Below are 22,143 nucleotides of genomic sequence, written 5' to 3'. Positions count from 1 at the left end.
GTCGGTGTTCCAATTTCAGCAGCACTTATTTAGGATGTGTGATTTCCCCCGTAATGTCCATTAATGTAGTTAAACAAGCTTGCTAGATAGCACTAGTTGCACTCCAATTTCTCATCTACATATGGTCAGCTCTCAGGTCAGTGGGGAGCCCCTGAGGACTGACAAACTTTATACTACAGCAGTGGCAATATGCAAAGTTTGTAGTATAGGCAGCAATCGAGAGCTGAACTTGCTATGGAAAGTTAACTTGCTTCTGGGAGTTAACAAAGAACTAAGAAACAAGAGAAAGAGGAGGAAAAAGTAAGGTCATGATGATTGAAGCAGGTAATAAAAATCAAATATAAATATCTAAATCAATTTGAGCTGTAAGGGGAAGAGATGCTTGAATAACACAACTTCCACTAGCATCACATGATTTCTTTTGTTTACTTTGATGATAGCATTAAGCAGTGCAGCCTAGAACATAGAAGCTAGTAGTTCCAGTATTACCACTTCATAGCCAGTCAGCTTGTTATGTATACAACACAATAAATAGACTAGTATTTATATAAGGGTTTTCTACTTTTACTTACACACTCAAGGTGGTTTAAGACTATAAGGGGAATTCCCCCACTAAAAACTCAGATAAACACGTAGAAATGCATTTGGATACACCGGTAGCAATATTTTACCAATGAAATTTCAAGTTTTTCATATTTCACTCACATCAAAATACTCCTGTATACATTTAAGGCTATTCATCATCTCTCCCCTCCATATCTCTCTGATCGGGTTCAGATCACCATCCCATCTCGGTGTCTCAGATCTTCTCTCTCTCTCCCCGTCTTGCCACCATGGGGAGCAGGGCATTCAGCTGCTCTGCTCCTCGACTCTGGAATTCCCACCCTCCTGATTTAAGAAATATCACTCCCTTCTCTCTCTTTAAGTCCCAACTCAAAACTCACTTGTTCGAAATAGCTTATCCCACATAACCTCTCCACTCTGCTATTTTACATTTGTTTTATGTCTTGTGCTTTTACGATTGTGTAAACTGCTTGCTTTAATGTTGCTTTTATTATTATGCTGTGTACAGTGTCCTTGAGTGTTTTGAAAGTATTATTATTATTATTATTATTATTATCAAAATACATCATGAAACAGATCTCAGATGAAAATCACTGAGTCATATTAAAAGAGTAAGTAATGAATACTCATGGAGACAATGTGATGTACTCATTTTGTTATTTATTTATTACCTAAAAAAAGAAAATGTTCTATCACAAGTCACACTGAAATGTATTGCTTAAGAAAAAAAAATATATTCATATATTTTTTTTGCTTTTTCCATTTTTTTTCTTTTTCAGAAACACATTCTGTTTCCATTATACTCCACCAGAAAAAAAAAAAGTTTCCCTTTCTCGGACATGAACATCAGCTGCTTCCATGTCCCAACAACCTTTTCCACTGATTTTTTTTTTTGTCGTTTTTTTGTCGTTTTTTTGTTTGTTTGTTTTTAAAAATGCACAAAGAAATACATAATTCACAGTTACCATTTTGGTTTTATAAATTAATACAGTCACACATGTGCTACACCGGTCTAGAGCTAGAACATTGTAAATTGTATTCTTGAATCCTGTTATTTTCAATAGTTGGCTACAAGAAAGAACAGGCAACTTAAATGACGTGATCAGAATTCCACCAACATACTGTTTTTAATCCTCTCTGTAATGCTTTTGTCATCTTTTTTGTTTTGTTTCATCTTTGAGTTTTACACAGAAGTGAGGCACACACAGAGTATAGTTCATACATATACAAAAAAACCAAAAAAAAAAAAATAAATAAAAACAACCCAAAATGAACATTTGGGAGGGGCAGGGGTTTAATTGTCCTTTAAAAATGATGGATCCAAGGAAACAGGAAGTGCATGTAGTCTTGGAAGTCCTTATAGGACCTTTTATTTTGAATCTGGGCTGTTTCTTGTCATCTACGTTCTGTGCTGTAAACTTCCTCAGATAAAAGTTACACAGATTTATAGCTTTTTTGCAGCTTGTTGGCAGCTGGGGACTGGGTTAAGAGGGATGTGTGGTTTGAATAACAGAGACCAACAAGCATGGCAACACAATGAAATGGGACAAAGACCATATCTGAGGAACAAAACCTACTTTTGAAAAGTATTTGATTCACTCAAACAAGCTTTAACCCAGAAAATCTACGACTCTCATTGCTGCAAAATACTGCAGTCATGTGTATCAACCAACAAAGTGGGGAAAAAAATGAATAACAAGCTCAAATCTGACACTGACACTGCAAGGGCAACATTTTAAGGCACAGAAGCCTTGACATAATAGAGACTCCACCAGCTAAAAGCACTAAACGACAGATGCCCAGTGTCCTCTGTGACAAAAACGGTGTCCAACATCGATATGCACAGAAAGTTTAAAAAACAAACAGGAAACATTCCCACCCCCATTTGTCCCCAAGTGTCTCATTTTTTTAGTGAAAGGTAAGGCCACTTAAAAAAAAAAAAAAAAAAAAAAAATAGATGAGGTTCACCAAAAAGGTAATCTCTCACTGCAATCTCTGGGAGTGCAATCGTGGTTGGGTGGTCAATCAGACAGACAGACCAGACGCTTCTCTTGAGTAGGTTTGATAGACAGTACTGCAAATCCTCAGGTCTGTTGGTTCCCTGTGAGAATGCATCCACATGAGCCTCTGTTGGCATTCAGGCTGGGAGGAGGGGAGGCGGTTTAACAGTTTGCAGGCTGTTTGGGTCCTTGAAAGTCATTGGGGATAAGAACCAGCTTTTAAGGAGTTGAGAGAGAGAGTCAGTTGCTCTTTGCTCATCATCACATCCTCATTTTCACTGAAATATTCAGTGCCGAGCAACAAAGCTTAGCCCACACTTAACTTCATCCGTTTTGGTTTTGCGTCGTAATACTTAAGCAGGACACGGTTGTTCTAACATTGAAACAAATTAAACGTTACAAAAGAACCTTGCCAACAAAAGCAGCATTGTTTATTTTCTTCACAAATTCATGCATGTTGTTAACCTTCATTTCCACAGCACCAGTTTCGTTTTTTTCTTCCATCAATAGAAAAAAGATCAGCATAATTACACACTTCTGCATGCAAAGGAAAGTCACTTTTCCCTCCCGTGTTTGTTTTTTTCCCCCACATTTTAAGTCCCCATGTGTAGCAGCAAAACTGTGAAAGGCCTAACCTGATATGTCAATGAATGTACTGGTGGAGGCACTAGATAATGATGCCGGATAAAGATCCCATTTCGCCTCCCTCTTGGCCAGTAATAAAAAAAATAAAATAAAAAAAATAAAAAAATGGAGGCATCATTATGAGAACTTGTGATAACAGGTACACATCAATTGGGCATCAAACTGGGAGCCAATTTGCTTTTTCATACAGTCATGTTGCAAAGTAGTGGGCCATGTGCTCACGGCAGCTGAACTTCACAAATTTGAGAACGTATGGGGTCGTTTGAGAGAAGACAACTGGACAAAAACATAGGATATTCTAAAAATCAATTTACAACAAACTTACACACACACACGCCCTAACAAGCATTTGCCAATTGTCACATTTATGTACACAAACTCGAAATCCCTCAGTCTCTTCAGGTTTGTAACACATGAGGTTGGCTGCATGAAAAATGATCTTTCTGTAACTTTTGTTGTGGCTAGACAAAAAAAAAAAAAAAAAAGAAAAGAAAAAAAGGCATGAATGAGCTAATGAATGATTGAATGGATGCACATATTTGTTGGTAGTCAACGATCTGACTAAAGCCACAAAGGGCTGCTGTTTTTTGAAAACAGCAGATAGGAAGAGAAATAAAAATAGATTTTTTTTCATATACATTTTAAAGATTTTAAAATCCTCTAAAGCACTTTCTGTTAATATTCATTTATTTTGTGTATTCATTAATCATTCCTATCAATACCCTATGTCACTGAGGTTGATATCAATACTTCCATATTTATTATTTATTCTATTTCAGGCCCCACCTCCTCCTCGCACATTTTGACCAGCTGTTATAAATCAAGAATATGTGCAAACTACTTTGAACTGTTATATGAAAACCTGAATGCTTTGTGAACAATGCTACATATTTTTTTTGTTTATAAAATATAATAATATGCTTAAAAGTGGAAAAAGAAAAGGTTTAACCACCCCGTAACAGGTAAAAACTGGACTCTTGTTGATGAGTTTTGAGATCAATTAGAATGCCCACTGAAATAATCCATAGTCCGGCAGTTCTGCCCTTCTTCTGATTAGGAAACACTGAAGCCTCTGGTGCTCCTGTCCTGTTATGTCCAGTGTGGATCTCTTCATTTCTCCCCAGAGTGCATTTAAAAAGAAAAAAACAAAAACAAAAATTCTGAAAATACCACCACCACCACCACCCACTGAATTCTGCTATACTCAAGTACAGGTATGGTCTCTGTAATCAAACCCCCCAAAAAAGGTCTTGCACACTGTTAAGTCCAGTAGTTGCCTGTCCAAATCCAAGCATCACAAGAAAGTTCTTTTGCTAATGTTGCTGTATTATTATTTTTTTCACAAGGTCACCCACAAAGGGCAGAATGAGATTAGAGTCTGCAGGGAGCCTGTTTTCATGTGACAGATGACTGTCGCAAGGACAACTGTGATTTCCTCTCTGAAGTTACATGTCATCTCCTGCAAATCCGCTCCCTCAAAATTATCTCTAAGGAAATCCCAAGCAATGCTTTGCACATCTTTGAATGCGTATGTGGGAGCAGATGGTTCAGGCCATGATGAACTCGGACTTCAAGTCAGCCTTTACATCGGGCTTCCACACTGAATCGTCAAAGTCCAGGTCCAGGGAGCCCTCGCTGGACATGCTGCTGTTGCTATTGCTGCGTCCCGCCTTGCGGTTGGGCAGCCACTGATAAGGAGCCCGTTGGTCCCGCCTGGCCTTCCTGCGCAGACGCTTCTGCTGCATCAAGAGCTGCAGACGTTCCACCTTACACCTGGTTGCGCGGTTCTCTGTCTGACGTATACGATCACCTGGACACAGGAGAGAAGAGTAGAAAGACAGTCAGGTATTTTTCTTTACATAGCAAATGTTTTTTTGTTTTTTTTTTTAAATTGTCTTCTCTCTTAACAGCTCTGGAGGAATGGGGGGGGGGGGGGGGGTTAATATGTGTGCCTGTGTAGCTGATGATAATGCTAAAACATGCTAGGCTCACAAATGCACACAAACACACATCCACCATTCACACAATGTAACATTGGAATCTGATGGTTAACCTCCCCCACAGAGTATAATTAGCCTCCACAGTGCTATTTCATCCCCTTATCAGTGAATGGGGGAGACCTTCTCAAGGCTGAAATACCTACTAGGGTCAAAAAAGATGCAAACCCCTGACAGACATGATACTTTCTGATAGCTGCCTATGATATTTACAAACGTAATTACCCATGGCATGCTTCAGTGACTGGATTTGCTCCTAAGTGCATTTCTAGCTGTTGATGTGCCTATAGGAGAGTCTAGTCTCAAGGGAGCGGCCTTGCATTGCACCGTGAATGCTTTCCTACACCAGCCAAGTCGAGTCTAATTCCATTTATACGTATATTCAGGGCCTCAGAAGGAGGGGAAAGCAACCGCAATCTATTAGCTAGCTCCATTAGTATCTGTCTGGGAATTAAATAATTAAATAATGGGCTAGAATGTCAATAAACCGAAGCACAGTGGCCATCCCTGCGCCTGCTGCATGCACCGCAACACACACACACACACACACACACACACACGTTCACATCCGTATTTGGGTACATCATGTATTCACACAAAAATACATACACAATGTGCACACCCGTGCACTGAACTACACACAGCTGCACACAGTCACAGGTGCACAGACAGACACACACACACCCCAACAGCCGCAGTAGCTTTTAACGTGGATCGATGGCAAATTAAAAAGACCTATTGATTAAACCTTAGCTCTAGTGCAGCCATCCATCTCGGGTCCAGGACAACGCTATTGGCTTTCAATAGAAAATGCAAGCGAATGGAAATTGTAAGCAGGGAGAGAGACGAGAGGAAAGCAAAGATTTTTTTTTTCTCCCCCCCCCCTTCCATTTTTTCTTTATTATGGCTTTAGCTTCCTACTCTCCACTCATTGACCTTACCCCCCCCCCACTCCATCTATTCTACCCCTTCACCCTTTACACACAAGCACACAGAAAGCCCCTTTTCTGCCCCTCCCTCTTCCAGTTCTTGCCCCATATCTCCCTAGAGACAGCTAGGTGGGGCAGTGTGAAGAAGAAAAAGGAGGAGGGGACAGGCAGGGGACTGGCGGTGGAGGTGGGGGTTGGTGGTGTGGGTTAAGGAATTCCTACCCCAGGGGCAAGGGGGATAGAGAAAAGGGCAGAGGAAGAGGGTGGAGGGTAAAGGATCAGCCGTAGGTGTCAGTTTTCCAAATCGATTGTGCCCTCCTCTGCTTCCCCCCCCCACCCCCTTCATCGGAATGAATTCCGGACTCTGTGTGGGCTTAATTTACCTCTTTCTCTCATTTGCTTATCGGATCGAGCAGCCCAGAGCCTTTTCTCCAGCAATAAATATTCACCACTGTCTACCAGTGCATACTAAAGTAAACTGCCACTAAGCAGCCTCAATGGTGCTTTTTGAAAACAAAGGATGTGAATAGCGGCTCAGAGTTAACAGAAACATGAATGTCTTCACACAGCCACACAGGCAGACTTGGTTTTTCCACTTCCTGTCAATATGTTCTGTCCTGATATAAATGTATGTGTGCATCCAGATGCTCTGTACGCTGTGCGTGAGGGCAATGTGTCATCAGCAGAGAACGGGGGGGGTACACCACAGGGTGGGTGGGGGATATGGGGGGTGGTCTTCTACATTAAAGCCATTGTTCTGCTGCCTCAGCTCCATGTGACATCCATATATTCTGCCACAAGGCTTTGTTACCTTTCTGGTCCCCCTTCTACACCTTCTTCCCCTGCTCTGACTAGTCAAAAGTGAAACCGCCCTTCAGCTTTGTCAAAATATGGCCATAAACAATGAAATGGCAGAAAGCCAACACATGCCCACATAGAAAATCTGTTTGTCTGGAGTGTCTCCGTTTAAATCCTGCCTGTATTTCACCAAGGTAGTTCCTCAGTCATGATTTTGTTTTTTCTAAAAGGGGTAATTTACCAAAACGGCTCAACAATATGAAAGAAAAAACAAAAAAAACAAAAACACGTGCGTGCACGCACACACTCACACACAGAGAATAAAGGGCAGTTTGGTGGTGAGGCAGGAGGTCTTGGCCTTTGGCTTGGCAAGAGCTCTGGGAATGTGCTTGGAGCTACACTAAGTGTGTGTGTGTAGCCATTCATCAGCGTCACTACCGGAGCCCTGGGCGGCTAGGCCGGACACAGCTGGCCGCAGGGATCTCCAGACTATGTTTATGACACTAGGGCTATTATTAGGGCTGGCTAAGAAGGACAGACTACACACACACACACACACACACACACACACACACACACACACACACACACACACACACACACACACACACACACACACACACACACACACACAGGCTGGCCTGGAGCCTCACTGCAAAGACTAGAGCTTGACGTGAGCACAATAACCTTGGAGAACCCAAAGAGGTGACTAAAAGACATAGGGAATGAATTGTAGAGCAAGAGAGAGAATCCACTCTCGTACACAACCCACCGTGGCACAGAAAAGACGGATGAGGAAGCAACTACAGATCTTTTCTTAGACACAGTGGAAGATTTCAAACAGAAGATGGGTCAAGGGCACCCAGAGGAAGGAAACACCAGGCTCTTTTTTTTCCCCCCTCCTCTCTGTTTTTAACCACTCCCCTGCCTGCCTTTCACACTAAAACTCAACCTGAAGCAGCACATTTCGCCCTCCCCAAACTCATCTCCAAAGACTTTGACATAAGCCTTGTAGTAAATAGAGTGGGCACTGCAGAGAAAGGCAGAAAAAAAGACAGAGATAGAGAAAGAAGGGGTGATCTATGAATAATCGATGCGTCAGTTTTCCTTGCCTTTGAGCCCAGCCCAGCAACACAGCAAGGACTGAGATAGGGAGCAAACAGGAGGGAGGGTGGGAGGAGTAGGTGGGTGGAGGAGGAGAGGCAGAGGATGGAGAAAGAGAAAAAGAGAGGAGGGGCTGCAGTGTGCAGGACGGAGAGGGAGATTAAAGGAGCTTCTCCTTTTATTGATTGTATAAAGATTGGCCTTCATTTGCAGTTGTCTTATTGCTGTTGTTTGTTTGTTTGTCTTGATAAGTCTTGTGATCTTGCAGAGAGAACATTGTGTTTGCTCAGCATCCAGGGAACCAGGGTAGAGAACGAGGGGTGGACGGACACAGAAAGAAACAGGAGGGAGACAAAGAGAAAGAAAATCACATTGCAGCAAAATCACTCTTGGTTTCTTTTAGCATCCCTCTGTGCTTGTTTGAAGCCAGTCTTCATTACAAGTGGGAATAATAGTGGCACATTTAACATGCAAAAATACTGTAACGATCCTGAATCAGAAAGTAAATTTGCCTTAACCCTTTTATTGTGTGGAAATAATATATTAATAAACTAGAATAGAATTCAACTGGAAGATTGAATTCTATTCTATTGAATAGTGCCACTCTGCCACTATTGAACATCACTAATGTTGCACTTTTTCTTCCTCTTTTACCTGGAGAGGGTATAAATTAGTGCTTCTAACATATGTATTCAGATTAAATGCTCCGCATCTCCCTGACCTAACAAAGTCAAGCAGTAGCTCAAAGTCTGCAGAGCAAAGTTCAGCCGTAAAACCCAACCCATCTGGAAATAACCCACCCAGCTCTACTTACTAGAAAGCAAAAATTAAACAAATCGGACATATTCTTAACCAACCAATCAAAGTGGAGCTAATATGAGCACTTTGACAGCTGCTGAAAGGGCACTGACAGCCCTGCAGGGACGCAAGCTCTTCAATGACTTTTAGACTTCATTTGCATTCTCTCTCTCTCCCTCTTGCTCTCCTTGTCGACAATGAAAGGGCACCTGATGTGCTTGGCTGGCTTTGCTAGGTATCTCTGTGCTGTGCTGCATCGCTGGGGCATTTGTTGCGTTACTGGTGCACGTGTGTCCCGGCAAATGTCTGTTTGTGACGAGAGGAGCTAAAGCCTGCCAGTGGATAATGCGCCATGCCTCGGCTAAGCAGGTCAGGGTTTAAATACAGGACGCAGTGGGGTTAAGGGCAAAGACTCCTTCTATGCGTGTCCCTCATTCTCTGCCACCCTCCCTCTTCCTTTGGCTTGCGCAGTCCCAGCCTGCACAAAGCTAACATGACCTGACATGTCAAATCGAAAGGGGTTAGGAGGTGGTGAAGGGATGTGGAAGAGACACAAGAGAGGAAGGGGGTTCGGAGAAGCTTCCAGAGCCAACTTTGCCCCCGCTTTGCCCCTCTCTGTGTGCCTGAGCTAAGCCAGCTGCAGTGGGAGTGAGACTAAAAGGCAACCCTATAATCCCATAGCCCTCCCCTCTTTTGTCCCACAATGGTTCAGGCTGGTGCCCTCTATACTGCCCCTGTCCCTGGCCCCCACACAAAGGGTTAGACTGGGCAGGGGGCTAGTGGGATGTAGGGGGGATGCTGGGGAAGTCCAGCCTACTCAGCAAAGGAATTTAGCTAACAATCAACCTGTCAGGCCATTCTAAAACCCTCCTGTTCAAATTCAACACAAGTCCTGGTCTAAAAAAAGCCCTAGAACTCAGCAATACTATATAGCAAAACCATGAAACCAAGCTAGTCGTCACAGCCTTTAACCAGGAAATTTGTGATGGAGTGTGTGTGCATTTTTTTATTTTATTTACGTTCCTCTTCTTCACCAAAAGGTAAAGGCTCTCAGGAGACAGAAAAGCTTTGTGACATTTTCAAGAGGCTCTCTCAATCCAAGTTTGATTGCGCACACATATTCAGGCAGCTGGGAAGCGCAGGCTTTTTTCCTGTAGCTGAATGAAGGCAGGTTTCTGTGAAGCAGAGTTAAGCTGCGGTGTTAAGTCCAGTAAGTCTTGCATCAGGTGTCGGCTGATAAGACCGACTGAGACCGCTTAGTCATCGGCATATTTAGAACACCAACTAGAGCAGGATACAAACAGGCACATAGCCCCTGTTCACACAACACACCAGGACAATCATTGTCTTAACCAGGCTTAGTTGGACAGGTCACCATTCAAGGCTTTCTGGAAGTGCATATTGTGAGCAGGAAGTTGGTTCAGGCCAGTTAAATTGGAAAATGGCAGTAGACAGGCTATTCTTTCACTCATTGCCTTTGGTTAATGAGTGGACAGTTGGTGGACTGACGGACAGGATATAAACACCCATATGATGAATGAATGGAGGCTTAGTGTTGTGGTTTTAACAACCCCCATCTTCCGTGTTGTCCCCCTCCTCCTCTCTCTGGCCTCAAGTTCACAAAGCAAATTCTTTTCAGAGCTGCATTTTGGAATAAATCTATTTAAAGGCCAAATGAACACAGACAATGTATTGATGCACAACACAGACATGGAAAAAGAAGGGGGTGATTAGGAGGAACACAGAGAGATGGATTTTACAGACTGTTTTTGGATAGCAAATCGGGGTGGGGGCAGTGGCATTGGGCTGAGCGGAGATGACGAGAAATGACAAGACTGAAGAGGGAGAAGAGGGGTAGGATGGGGGTGAGTCAATAGGTGGAGGCAGTAAAGGAATGGTCTTTCCTGAGTTAGGAAAATAAGCTTGTGTTATTCCAACTGTTCACTGAACACTTGTAAATGCACTAAGGGTGATGCAGTGAAATACTGGACATTCCCAGCGAGTCAGTGTTTAGAAGCGACAACTGAAATCCTTCATTCTGCTCACAACTAAAGGTCAGAAAACAAGGAACAAAGCCAGCCTACAACAATAGGTATGTATGCTCTTGCTTTTTCCAAACAGAAGAAAACATTAAACATTAATTAATAATTTCTACAATCCTTCCCACAAGACAATTCTACTTACGCTGGTAAATTTTGTGCAAATTTAGCAGCTCATTGAAGACTAGCTTGAGATAAGGAGGCAGAGGACAATGATGTTTTCCTCAGTGCACTCACGCCAAGCTTACAATGCTGACTGGATGTTATCAGCGCTGGACATCTGTTTGACACACAACATCCTGTGTCGCTGTAAGGAAAGGAGGTTTTAAAACATCCCAGCCCAGTCCTTAAATGGCATCATCTGAACTCTACACCTGCCTCGACCAAACTCTCGTGGGTATGTTGAGGTCTATACATGCCCAAGCTGCAGCCCGTATTTAGGAGGTAGGCTACATCACCCCAAACCTGTTCTAATATAAACACAGCCCAGCCCAGACTTGAAGGGGTAAAACCTATCCCCTCAGCTCACAAAGACAAAAAGGCAACTGCATTGCCTGACAAGTGAAGCCTGACTGAACAGGTCTGGAGAAGCTAGTATTGCATTACTAAGAAGACCCCCCTCCCCCTCCGCTTTCTTCCTCTTCTCTCATCTGCTTCAAAACCTCCAGAGACACATATGCATGACTGTTTTTGTTCTTTAATCTGACTTTTCTGTTCTCGCTTTGTCAGTATTTTAGAGATGAAAATAAGCACTTGAAAACAATGATGTAAAAGCATCCCAACAGAACTGAGCTAAACATGATGTGATATGAGAACAGAAACAGAGACAAAGATAACAATGAACTCTTCAGTAGGTTGCAAGGCAAATGCAGAACTCACTGACAGGGTTCTAAATTGCATGCAATTTTACACACATATGCACACACACACATTCCTCCAAAGCTGTGGCAACTGCAGGAACATCTGCTTCATAAGGGCTTCAAGGGATGCACAATGACTTAATGTGTGAGGGGGTGTTTTTGTTTGTGCTCATGACATGTTTGCATGTGCAGAAGGGGAGTGGAGTGGAGTCACTCACCAGGGGGTTTGCACATGCGAATCTGGCTCTCGCACTGCACAAGTGGATGCAGAGCTGGAGGAGGGCTGCTGGCGGGCACAGAGGTAGCTTTGGCAGAGAGGCCCGTCATGCCAGCAACTGGAGGGGAAGGAGGCGGCGAGGGGGATGGGGAAGTGGGCGAACCACACTGCGTCTGGTAGCGGAGCTGGGTGAGGGAGGGGGGCATGCCCTGGTAGTGGCGTGTGGCGCTCAGGAGGTCATTGAGGATTTGCAAGATGGTCCCAATATCCCGTCTGGGACGCCCATTGCTGTCCTGGCAGTTTGGGTGCAAAGTGCCTGTGAGAGGAAGCAAAACAGACCAAAATAATATTATAATTTTTGCGTGTTATATTTCTTTGTATAATGTTTGTATATCATTTGATTTTTTAAAAAAAATTAAAACATTTAAAACTGGCATGCGTACAAGTCTAAAACAAAGGCCCAACAGAGAAGAAAATGTTAAATTTTGTCAAGTTCTACTTAGAGGCATCTTAGAACTGGATCTCACTATGTGCACAGTTGATGCTTAAAGTAGCAATAAGTCATAAGTCAGTAATGGCAGCTCTGTTTTCTTACCTGAAAAAGTCCCTGAGAAGACTCCGGGAGCATGGTTGACAAAGCTTTCAATGATGGCGCCGGGTTTACGGGAGCGTGGCGAGGAACTGGTGCCACTGTTGGAGGTGTTGGTACTGCAGTTAGCCTGAAGGGGGGAAAAGAAAAGTGTTATTAAAAGAGCATAAAGTGAGACCAAAGCATGTTTGAGGATACAAGGGCATATGATCTATTACAGTAAAAGCTGTGAAAACTCAAAATCACTGTTTCAGGAGCTCCCTCAGTGACCTTTACCCTTTACCTCTGGGTGTAACTACCATTTGCACAGTGTAATTAACCTCTGCAGTTAAGGCTGATGGTTATAAGAAACCTCAGACAACATGAAATTTAAGCTTGCTGCCATGCCATATAGCTTAAGACTTAAGGTATTTGGTTACTTTACTGTGATCAAACTAAAGATGGTCACCTCACAACTTCACTTTGGCTTAACATGGATTGCTCAACTGACATCTGAAAGCGAAACTGAAACCCCAAGAAAGCGCGTTGTGTGCGTATGCATGTCTTTTTGTCATGCATGTGAAAGCCTGATGAGGAATAGCCATATCCGTTTTCTCACTACTAAACTGGCCTGTCTCCTTGTTTTTCCTGTAGTGAACCATCTCTCCCACACAGTTCGCTGATATTTGGTTACTATTCACTATTCAAGGAGGTACAGAAAATATAAACAGCACATTGGGTTGAAGAACAGAAGTAAGTGTGTTTCTGCATGTGTGTGCAGCTGTTCATGAAGTTATCCTAAGGTAAACAAATGAGCATAACCCTGAAAGTTAAATGACAACACCAGAACACTTTTGCTCCTATAATTTTAGCCCACTGCTCTTTACCCTGGGAAGACTGAGGTCATATGAATGCTGTGTTCTCATGGTGTACGCATGTGCTGGCTTGTTTGCATGCATTTGGGGAGCACAGTGTACTCCAGTGATGAACAAATGTACTGTGGTTTGGACACACACACACGCAAAATCACGTGTAACGCTTCTCCAGAGCTGACTAAACCACGGGTTCACCCTCGTGCTACAAGGATGTCCCATTAATCTAATTGATTTAATGGAGAATGATTTAGTTGTGAGGATGGCACTTGGGTCAAATGGTCATAACCCATCCACTCTATCGTTCTCATGGCAGCCCAAGTGCCTGTGTCTTTCTTATGTATTGTAAAGATGTACCTACTTTTACCACTGAACCCTTTTATTTGAGAAAATAATATAAGACAATATCTTACCAATCCTATGCTGTGATTGGCTATTATTAAAGAAAAAAAAAAAAACAAAACACTACTTGGAAGAATTATAAGAATATTTTCTTGAGGCTTACCTCAGGGCAGAGGACTGGGGCTACAGGGCTGACCTGGCCGATCTCGTGGCTGGGTTGGCCTGAGGAAGGCTGGTGGTAGTGGTGATGATGGTGGTGGTGGGGGTGGTGGTGATGATGAGCGGGCGAGCGGAAAAGACCCCCAGGGACATGGGATGGGCGAGGGGAGTGTGGTGGAGGAGTAGGGGGGCTACAGTGAGCAGAGGAGGGTGACTGGTGGTACATGGGAGGAAGGGACTGGAGGTGTGTGGAGGGCAGGGGAAAAGAAGGGGATCCTGGGGAAGAAGGGGAGGAGGGGATAGGGTGAGGATGGGACAAGTGGGGGCTGGGGTGATTATGTGGATGCTGGGGGTGTTGATGAGAGTGCGGGTGAGTGTGGGGAACCCGGGGCTGTCCCTCCGAATTTCCCCGGGTGATGAGGTGCCTGTGCTGGAGTTGGGGACCACCGGACTGCTGCGCTGCCAGCTGGAGCTGGACAAACATCATGTGATCACCTACACGCAGCGCCAAGGTGAGGGGAGAGCGACCAGACAGGAAGTCACTGACCTATTGATAAAGAAAGGGGAAAAAGGGTTAAGTGATTCAATGTCTTTGCTTTTATGCAAGGTATCAACACAGCTTAGCCAGATGACAAAGTCTAACTTAATATATGATGCTCTATATCCAGATTTAATGACACTCTGGCATTTACAACTGTTCACTGTAAAAAACTATGGAACTAGAAAGGCTCCCCATGCATACAGACTTCCTTCTTAGTAAATGAACAATCTGGGCCATGGATGCCAGTTACAGTGCACACAACAGCTCTTTGAGCTACCCCTCTCACAGAGACACAGACACACCACATAAGCTCATCGTGCAGTCAAACACTAGTCTGTAATAGTCATCTATTTACTTCTGTTGGCGGGGAATGGATAGGGAGGCCTACTGGAAAACGCACACATACACACAAATAGAACCCACTATTCCTTGCTTCCCATTGCCACTCAGTCCGTTCTTAGTCAGCAGGGTTATTCAGCTCAAAGACAAAGGCCACCCTTCTGTTTGGCCCATGGCCTGAAAAATCAGTCCCACGTTTAGGAAATCCACCCCGCCTGCATCTCAAACACAGAATAGTCAATTGTCTGTGAATCTGCAGCAGATCAGGAAAGGATGCCCATGTTTGGAGCACTGGCAACAGCTAACTGGAGCCAAGTGTCGGGGGCCTTCAGTGACCCACCCAAGGCCTGGATGGACACACACACACACACTAACAAGTACAGAGTTGTCACGACTCGGCTGGAATATTCGTGCTAAATAACAAAACCTCTCTTGTCATCCTCCTGTATGCCTGTGGCTCTCATGCTGTGTATTGTGACTTGCTGCTGAAGTCCAAGCAACGAGAGTCTGACATGTATTTATTTACTTTCCCCCCCCCCAAGTGAGTGTGATTCAGGAGTCACAAAGCTTCAGTGGGTCTTGAAGACTCAGCAATAATGACTCAGGTTCTCCCTAAATGGAAACAAGCAGAAATGGCCAGCACTAGCAAATACAAAGTGGCGCTCCTGTCCAAAAAGATTTCAACAATCACTACCGCATGTGTGATTTTAGTCCCCAGAGAGAGAGGGAGGACGGACAGAAAAGCAGAACAGAGCACAGGGATAGATGTATATAAATAACAAAGCACAGAAAATAATATATAAAAAGAAAAAAAAATTCTGAGCAAAGGGCTTATATTTGGAGTGTCCTTGTAAGATGCTCGCCTGTAGTTAACCCTCTGAATCACCAGGCTCTGCCCTCCATCACATCTCTCTCTTTTCTTCTGCTTATTTATTTCTCTATCGACCGCTGCCTCTCTGTTGCCAGGGTGACCTTTGGACATTGGTATTGACATGATGTGGAAAAAGAGGATGAAGGGAGAGGAGGGGCAGGTGAAAGAACTAAGGGGTTGGGATGATCTGATGGCTAGAGCAAAAATCGGAATAAAATACGCTGCTGGATAAAGAGAAACTCAAACTTCTCAGAATGTAAAGTCAGCCACTAATGATTTATTGACAATCCACACTCACCACGATTACCCCAACGTGGTGAGGCGATACGCTCAGCAGGCGCAAGGTGGGGTGTGAAGTGAGGAGGAGAACAGCGCAGGGGGCTACATGTGACATCGCTAGGAAACTCCGTACATAAAAGGTCAGGAGAAGAGGTGTGCATGTGTTTGAGACCTAATGGGGAGGCCTGCTCCAAAAGGTGGGTGGGGGGAGAGACAGAGATGAAGAAAAGACCAGAGGAGGGGGAGGAGACAATGACTGTGTCTGTGACTGACAGCTGTCAAGAGTAAGTGTCGACAGTTTGTCAACCCACAACACGCAGAGCGGCATGCATACAAATCGAAAGCCCCAAGGGAGATCGTCAACCCAATGTTTAGAAGGTGGGGGGGGGGGGACACCCCTGTGGGTATCCGTTATAGACCTCTGATCCTAGATCCAAATATAAAATATATTCGGGCTGAGTCGACGTCCAGTTCAAACAGGTTACATTTCACACTTCGCGTCAGAATCCTGTTTCCAGGAACCATGTGAGATCAGTTTTTACCTCCCTGCACAGATCTGATTTTATCTGCAGAGAAAATGCAACTGCTGCTAAACGGATACATGTTGCTCAAATTTACGCTGTGACATGGAGGGGGAGGGAACGACCACCATGACTTCTGGGTACCTCAAGCCACAGCTGGTCAGAGTGAATGTCATAGGGTCAAAATTTGCATGAAACCAAAGGAGACTGCAAAGCTGTACTTCTATTTCTTTCCAAGAAAGGAACATCCAAGACGCCAAGAGCCAAGTATGAACAGGATCTTTGCTTTATCACTGTTTTTCTTTGTATACAAGCACATGCAAGAAAAAGTGAGAGAAAAAGACCAACTGTGATGACAGCAAGACAAACAGAGAGGAGGCTTGATTACCTTTATAATGACTGGGGTGGATTATTCAAAACCACAAGACAGAATTCATGTACTCCTACTTCCCAACACCACATAGCAGGTTTTAAATTAGCCTGCGAAAGAAGCAAGCTCGCTTCCTCACACCTTTTTTCCTTCTTTCCCGCCTCCAGTTGATTTTTGTCACTCCAGGTCTCAGAGTCTCAGTCGTTGACTCATAAAGTCAATTTAGAAGTTGCTCACACAAACCTTCACATGTATATGAGAGCTAAAAATGTGTGTGACCATGTGACTCATATGGGGTCTCCATGCATACACCACCCACCAGAACCTCTTCTTTTAGGCAAGAAATTAAAAGGCCACAAACCCACACAAACACAGACATCTCATTTGCAGGGAAAATGACAGGGGACATCTCAACTACTATAATTCCATTGGACACTCTCATATATTTGCGGTTAGCTTTGAGAAAGACCCAAATTAAACGTTCAGGTGTGGAATTCCACTCGTCCAAACCAAACAGCTACATCACTTTCATCTGACACGCCGTCTCCCTGACAATTCCCGAAAAGGAGGGCGAACAGCTTGTGTAGCTGGGAGCCGGGAGCTGTGGAGTGGAACACCTGAAATAGGGCCCGTTTCCTAAGGGAAGGGAGGAGGCGGAGGATGATACAGTGCGCCCTGCCTGCCAGAGGCTAGATTGGCGAGAGTGATCATGTAACAACAAGCCTTTTCCAGACGGACAGAGACTATGAGAGAAACAAGGGGAGAGCGTTAGAGAGTGCATATGCATATATATATATATATATATATATATATATATATATATATATATATATATATATATATATATATATATATATATATATATATATATATATGTATGTGTGTGTGTGATGGGGGGTGGAGAGGAAAAGGGGCACTGATTTGCTAGAAAGCTGGCTAGCAAATCAATCCCAGAGGTCTCGGCTAGAAGCTCAGCTCCAGTCCAAACATGCCTGTCTGCTCTCAGGAGCACAGTCAAGACAGCCAACGTGGCTGACTACCATTGACGTCAGTACAAACACCAGATAGCGCTTTGTGGAACATCACAGGAAAACAAAAAAGCGCTTCATAGCTTGTCTTTAAGTCTGCAACAGACCTCCAATTCTATTTCCACCTTGGTCTTTGAAGGACGCTGTACAAATTCCAGTGCTTTATGAAAGCAACTTATGAAGGAGAGTCATAGGACAAGGAGAATGGAGACCCCGGGTTTTGTCAAGGCAGACAGAAAGAAACCAGCACTCCAGTGTTTTCATTATATTGAAGGAGCAGTATGAGGAGTTCATGCCTAACAAATAAGGTGTGCATTTCCTGACCGTAAACATAGTTGATTATACTCACCAAAAACTGCACGGATAAGCTTATTTAGCAATATACAGGTACTGAAAAATGGCTCTTCCATCTAGTAGCCGTCAGACCCACCTCTCTAACAAGTGACCCCAGAAACAGTGCTCTCAGCCATTTTGTTTTAGTTGTTGGGTGTCCAGGAGGTGGGGTTTGTATGATACTTTGGTTGCTATGCAGTAATGGGAGAGAATATGATAAGGGGCAGCTGGGCGAGGAGGGGTGGAGACAAGATGGAGGAGAAGGAGAAGGGGGGGATGGCATGAAAAAAGGAGGGAACAAGGATGGTAAGGGGGGATGGGGATGCTGGCAATGAGGGTAAGGTGTCAGAGTAGTAGTGGTGGTGGTGGTGGGTGATGAAATATTCAGTGAGAGTGCGCCTCTGGCTCCTTCCTTCTTCTTTTTTTTTTTTTTTTTTTTTTTTCCCCCCTTTCGACATCTCTGGCTGACAGTTTTATTTATTGGGGTCCCTGTGGTTCAAGGAACTCATTTGCAGTCGTTCTTCCTTTGCACACTAAGCGAACTAAGGAAGGGAGATAAGGAGTGAGGGAGGAAGAGAGAGGCTGAGAGTCTAAGGACGGGTGAAGAGGGAGAGGGAGGGAAAGATAGAGAGTGCTGCCAGCACTGAGCTGACATTCATGAACAACTGAGCAGCTTTGTGCTGGGGAAAAGAGGATAGAGGATAGAGGATTGGAAGGCGGGACGGGCGGGGGAGGAGAAGGAGAAGCTGCGAGAGGAGGAAGTCACTCCTCCAGCCATATTCTGGTTCCAGTGCAGCTGCTCACCTGCCGGACAGCGAGGTGGAAAGGTATGGTTCAAAAACTGCTTATTAACCCTCCTATCGACCTAAATGTTTTGATCGCACCAGGACGCTATTGATAGTCTTTGGGTAGACACGCACCAGCTAAAGATGCAATGAAAGGCTCTCAAAAGAGAGAAGGAGAAAGAAAAAAAATCAATGACTTGCATCATCCCCAAATCCTAAAGGCAGAGGGGGTTGAATCTTCAAAGGCACCATTAGAAAGATAGGCATCTGTAACAGTACCTGATAAGAAACAGAGGGGGGTAAGTGGAGTAAAAAAGGAACAGCTGGCCATCATAGAATATGATCGGCTCCATGAAAGGAGAGATCAAAATGGCAAAGTCAAGACGATCGGGTTCCTGCAAAAGCCACTCCTTACAACTAGCCAGAAAAACTGAGCATATTCACCTCTTAGTCCCCAGCTATCAAGATCCGGTTTAAATCAGGCAAGCAACACCAAAGCAATCTTCACTTACTCGTTTCCCCCGCTGTTCACTTTCCTCTCACTCTCTTGAAAGCCATTTACACCAGCTGATTAATACAATTTAATCAGGATCCTGTTCTGGCAGAGAATGACTTCACAGCATTTTCTGTACCCGGTGAGACAAATTTGTGGATAGTTGGGAAAAACAACATCATACGAAGCAGCGGCAAATGAAAGAAGAAACAGCATCACATGTTTCTGAGATAAATGAAGTGGGTGTGGGGAAATTGAGAGATAGGTATAGAAATTCTGTGACAGATGGAGGAACGTTAACAGAAAGACGGTAAGTAATTGCAACGGTGATCGTGCAAAAATGATGCCTTTTTTTTTTTTTAAAGACGTTTCTCATTTCCTCATTACGTTTTTGTAGGAAAGACTGAAATGACCTGGCTCTTTTGAACCCTGCACCTCTGCCAGCAGCACCATATCCCTAGTAGCACTGGCTTCATTAGTCTTGGTAGTGGCTATCGAATGTGATATACATGGCCTCCATCCTCCCACACAGTAGCCCCACTAGTCACGATGCCTGCTACTTGAATCACAAAAGCACTGTATCGCCAGGGAATGGAAAACAATGACGGTCACGACTCCAAAATGGAGAAGTAAGTCTCCCCTGGTCGCTCAGTGAGGAAACATACAAAGAGAAACATTAAAAATGGATGTTGGCACATGCGCACACCCACAGAAACACATGCATCGAGATGAATATACATAATAGGACAATGAAATTCCCTGCAAATCCAGCTCCCTTTTGACTGCCCCACAACACACCTTGATTCCCTCCACCCATCCCAGCACTTCCCCTCCCACTATGCATTTTAAGCATCACAAAGGGGATTACACAGGTGCAAAAATACTGCATGATCGGCCTATTAATGCAATTTTCAAGGCCAGGATTTACATGAGCAGGGACTGAAAAGGCCTTTAGATCAGCATTGTTTTTTTATTCCATGCACGATTTGATTTACACATTCAGCAACAAAATTAATTTCTGTAGCTTTCATTTTAGGTTACAATAAAGGAAATTTCCATTCTAAAGAGCAAAGATTCTGTCTCTTAAGCTGCATGCATATAAAAAGCCTTAATCTCAATAGTAGTGAGAAGGACAGAGAGCGCTGGGGGATGTAAAAGGGGAGGAAACCCTTCATATTGACCAACAGGCAGACTTGGTCATTCTTCAATTCCTTGCGCTCCCAAATCCTCAAGACAGTTACTCTCCAATGATTTCCAGTATTATCAATCCTACTGATTAACTGACATCAATATAAGGTGATGTGCAGGGCGCAGGACTGCAAAGAGAAACATATTGACCATTTGCATTGAGCTGTTTTACAAACAATTGTGTACATAGACACACACAGGTCCAAAGTTTATTTGTCTTTTTAAAAAAAAAAAAAAAAAAAAAAAAAAAAAAAAGCACTACTTCTTAAATCCTCCTTTTCTAGTAGCACCTCTCCTCTTATCTCCATTTTTCTTCTATCATCTCATCTTCCCTGTAATCTCTCAACCATGTTAGCCTTCCTGCCCACTGTCCCCAACCAATAGCACTTAACTACACAAACACAAATACACATTACTGACTGACTTGTGCAAAGCTCCCCCTTTCTTTTCTCCTCCACCTGTCAGGCCCACTGTGGCAACCCCTGAGGGAGGGATAGCAGAGGAAATAAGGAAAGGGTGACCCTGAGGTGACTCCCCACAGATTGTTAGAGCCTGTTAAGTTTGCGTCTGTCTGCTTGTAGACACAAAGACAAAACCGTGCCGTATCCCGGCCAGAGGAAGAGGAGGAATAAGTGAGGGGGAGGAGGTAGTGCATGAGGACAGGAGGTGCTTGTCGCTGGGAGCGAGAAAAGTAGAGCAGATATGTAACAGCGTATTCTCCTGGGACACGTGGAATGGCAACACAGCCTCCTCCTGAAGCAGTCTGTGTTAGTGTTCAAGGCAAAATTTGTCAATCTGAAGCCTGCTGAGCCTCGCTCCAGCTGGGTTGCGCATCGATTTTAAAAACCAGTATGCACCACTGTAGCTGCACTTAACAGGATTTTGGAGTTTGAAGCCTATTAGGCCCTTCTTTACCCCCCCACCTCAGTACTACCACTAAAGGAATTAGTCATCCTAGGATGTGTCTGTCCCACAGGAACTGCTCCTTTAGAGCTTTCAATTTTTGAGAGGGGTTGAAAAGTACAGTCCTGAAAATTTTCTGAGCTTAATGCAAACTTGGCTAAATTCAAAAACAAGCCACTTAAAAGCTGATCTCTCAAACATCACCATCAGCAATCTAAAAATTCACCTTACAGAACAAACAGCAACAACTACCTTGGCTTGCTCCAATGAGGTCACCGTTTTGGTGTCACCGATCCATAGTTACATAACTTATATTGTTTTGGAACACTCAGAATTGACATTCTGAAGCTTACACAAAATTATTATGTCACTTCCAAGAGTCCGATGGAGCCCAAACGGCACTGGAAGGACTGATTAGGGAGAAGGTTTGAGTAAACGATTGTCCTACCTTGTGCCTAACATGACTTTTTGAAGTGGAAAGGTGACTAATCATTGTCTTATGTTTGTCAGCTGAGCCGGTGTGGTGTTCATGCTTTAGGATGGGAACAAAGAGGTGGCTGCATAGGGGGGGGAAGGGCATTGGGGGTGGGGGTAGGGATG

At 43.9% G+C, this 22,143-nt stretch overlaps 1 protein-coding gene across 1 annotated transcript in view; it reads right to left on the bottom strand.

Moving 5' to 3' along the window:
• Window positions 1-1,204: 1,204 nt before the first annotated feature.
• midn (midnolin) overlaps window positions 1,205-22,143 on the bottom strand; it is a 28,477-nt gene continuing 7,538 nt past the window's right edge. Inside the window, exons 5-8 of the mRNA XM_085264262.1 lie at window positions 13,897-14,439; window positions 12,547-12,670; window positions 11,953-12,267; window positions 1,205-5,019 (exon numbers count right to left, since the gene is read on the bottom strand). Coding sequence (XP_085120388.1) covers window positions 4,757-5,019; window positions 11,953-12,267; window positions 12,547-12,670; window positions 13,897-14,439 — 1,245 coding nt within the window. The 3' untranslated portion in view covers window positions 1,205-4,756. The remainder of the gene's footprint in view (window positions 5,020-11,952; window positions 12,268-12,546; window positions 12,671-13,896; window positions 14,440-22,143) is intronic.

Source organism: Mchenga conophoros, linkage group LG23 (genome assembly GCF_057382185.1).
Source record: "Mchenga conophoros isolate Kocher_MC1m ecotype Shallow Benthic linkage group LG23, M_conophoros_male_GT1.1, whole genome shotgun sequence".
Lineage (NCBI taxonomy): Eukaryota > Metazoa > Chordata > Actinopteri > Cichliformes > Cichlidae > Mchenga > Mchenga conophoros.
This window is presented reverse-complemented; position numbering and strand designations above follow the sequence as displayed.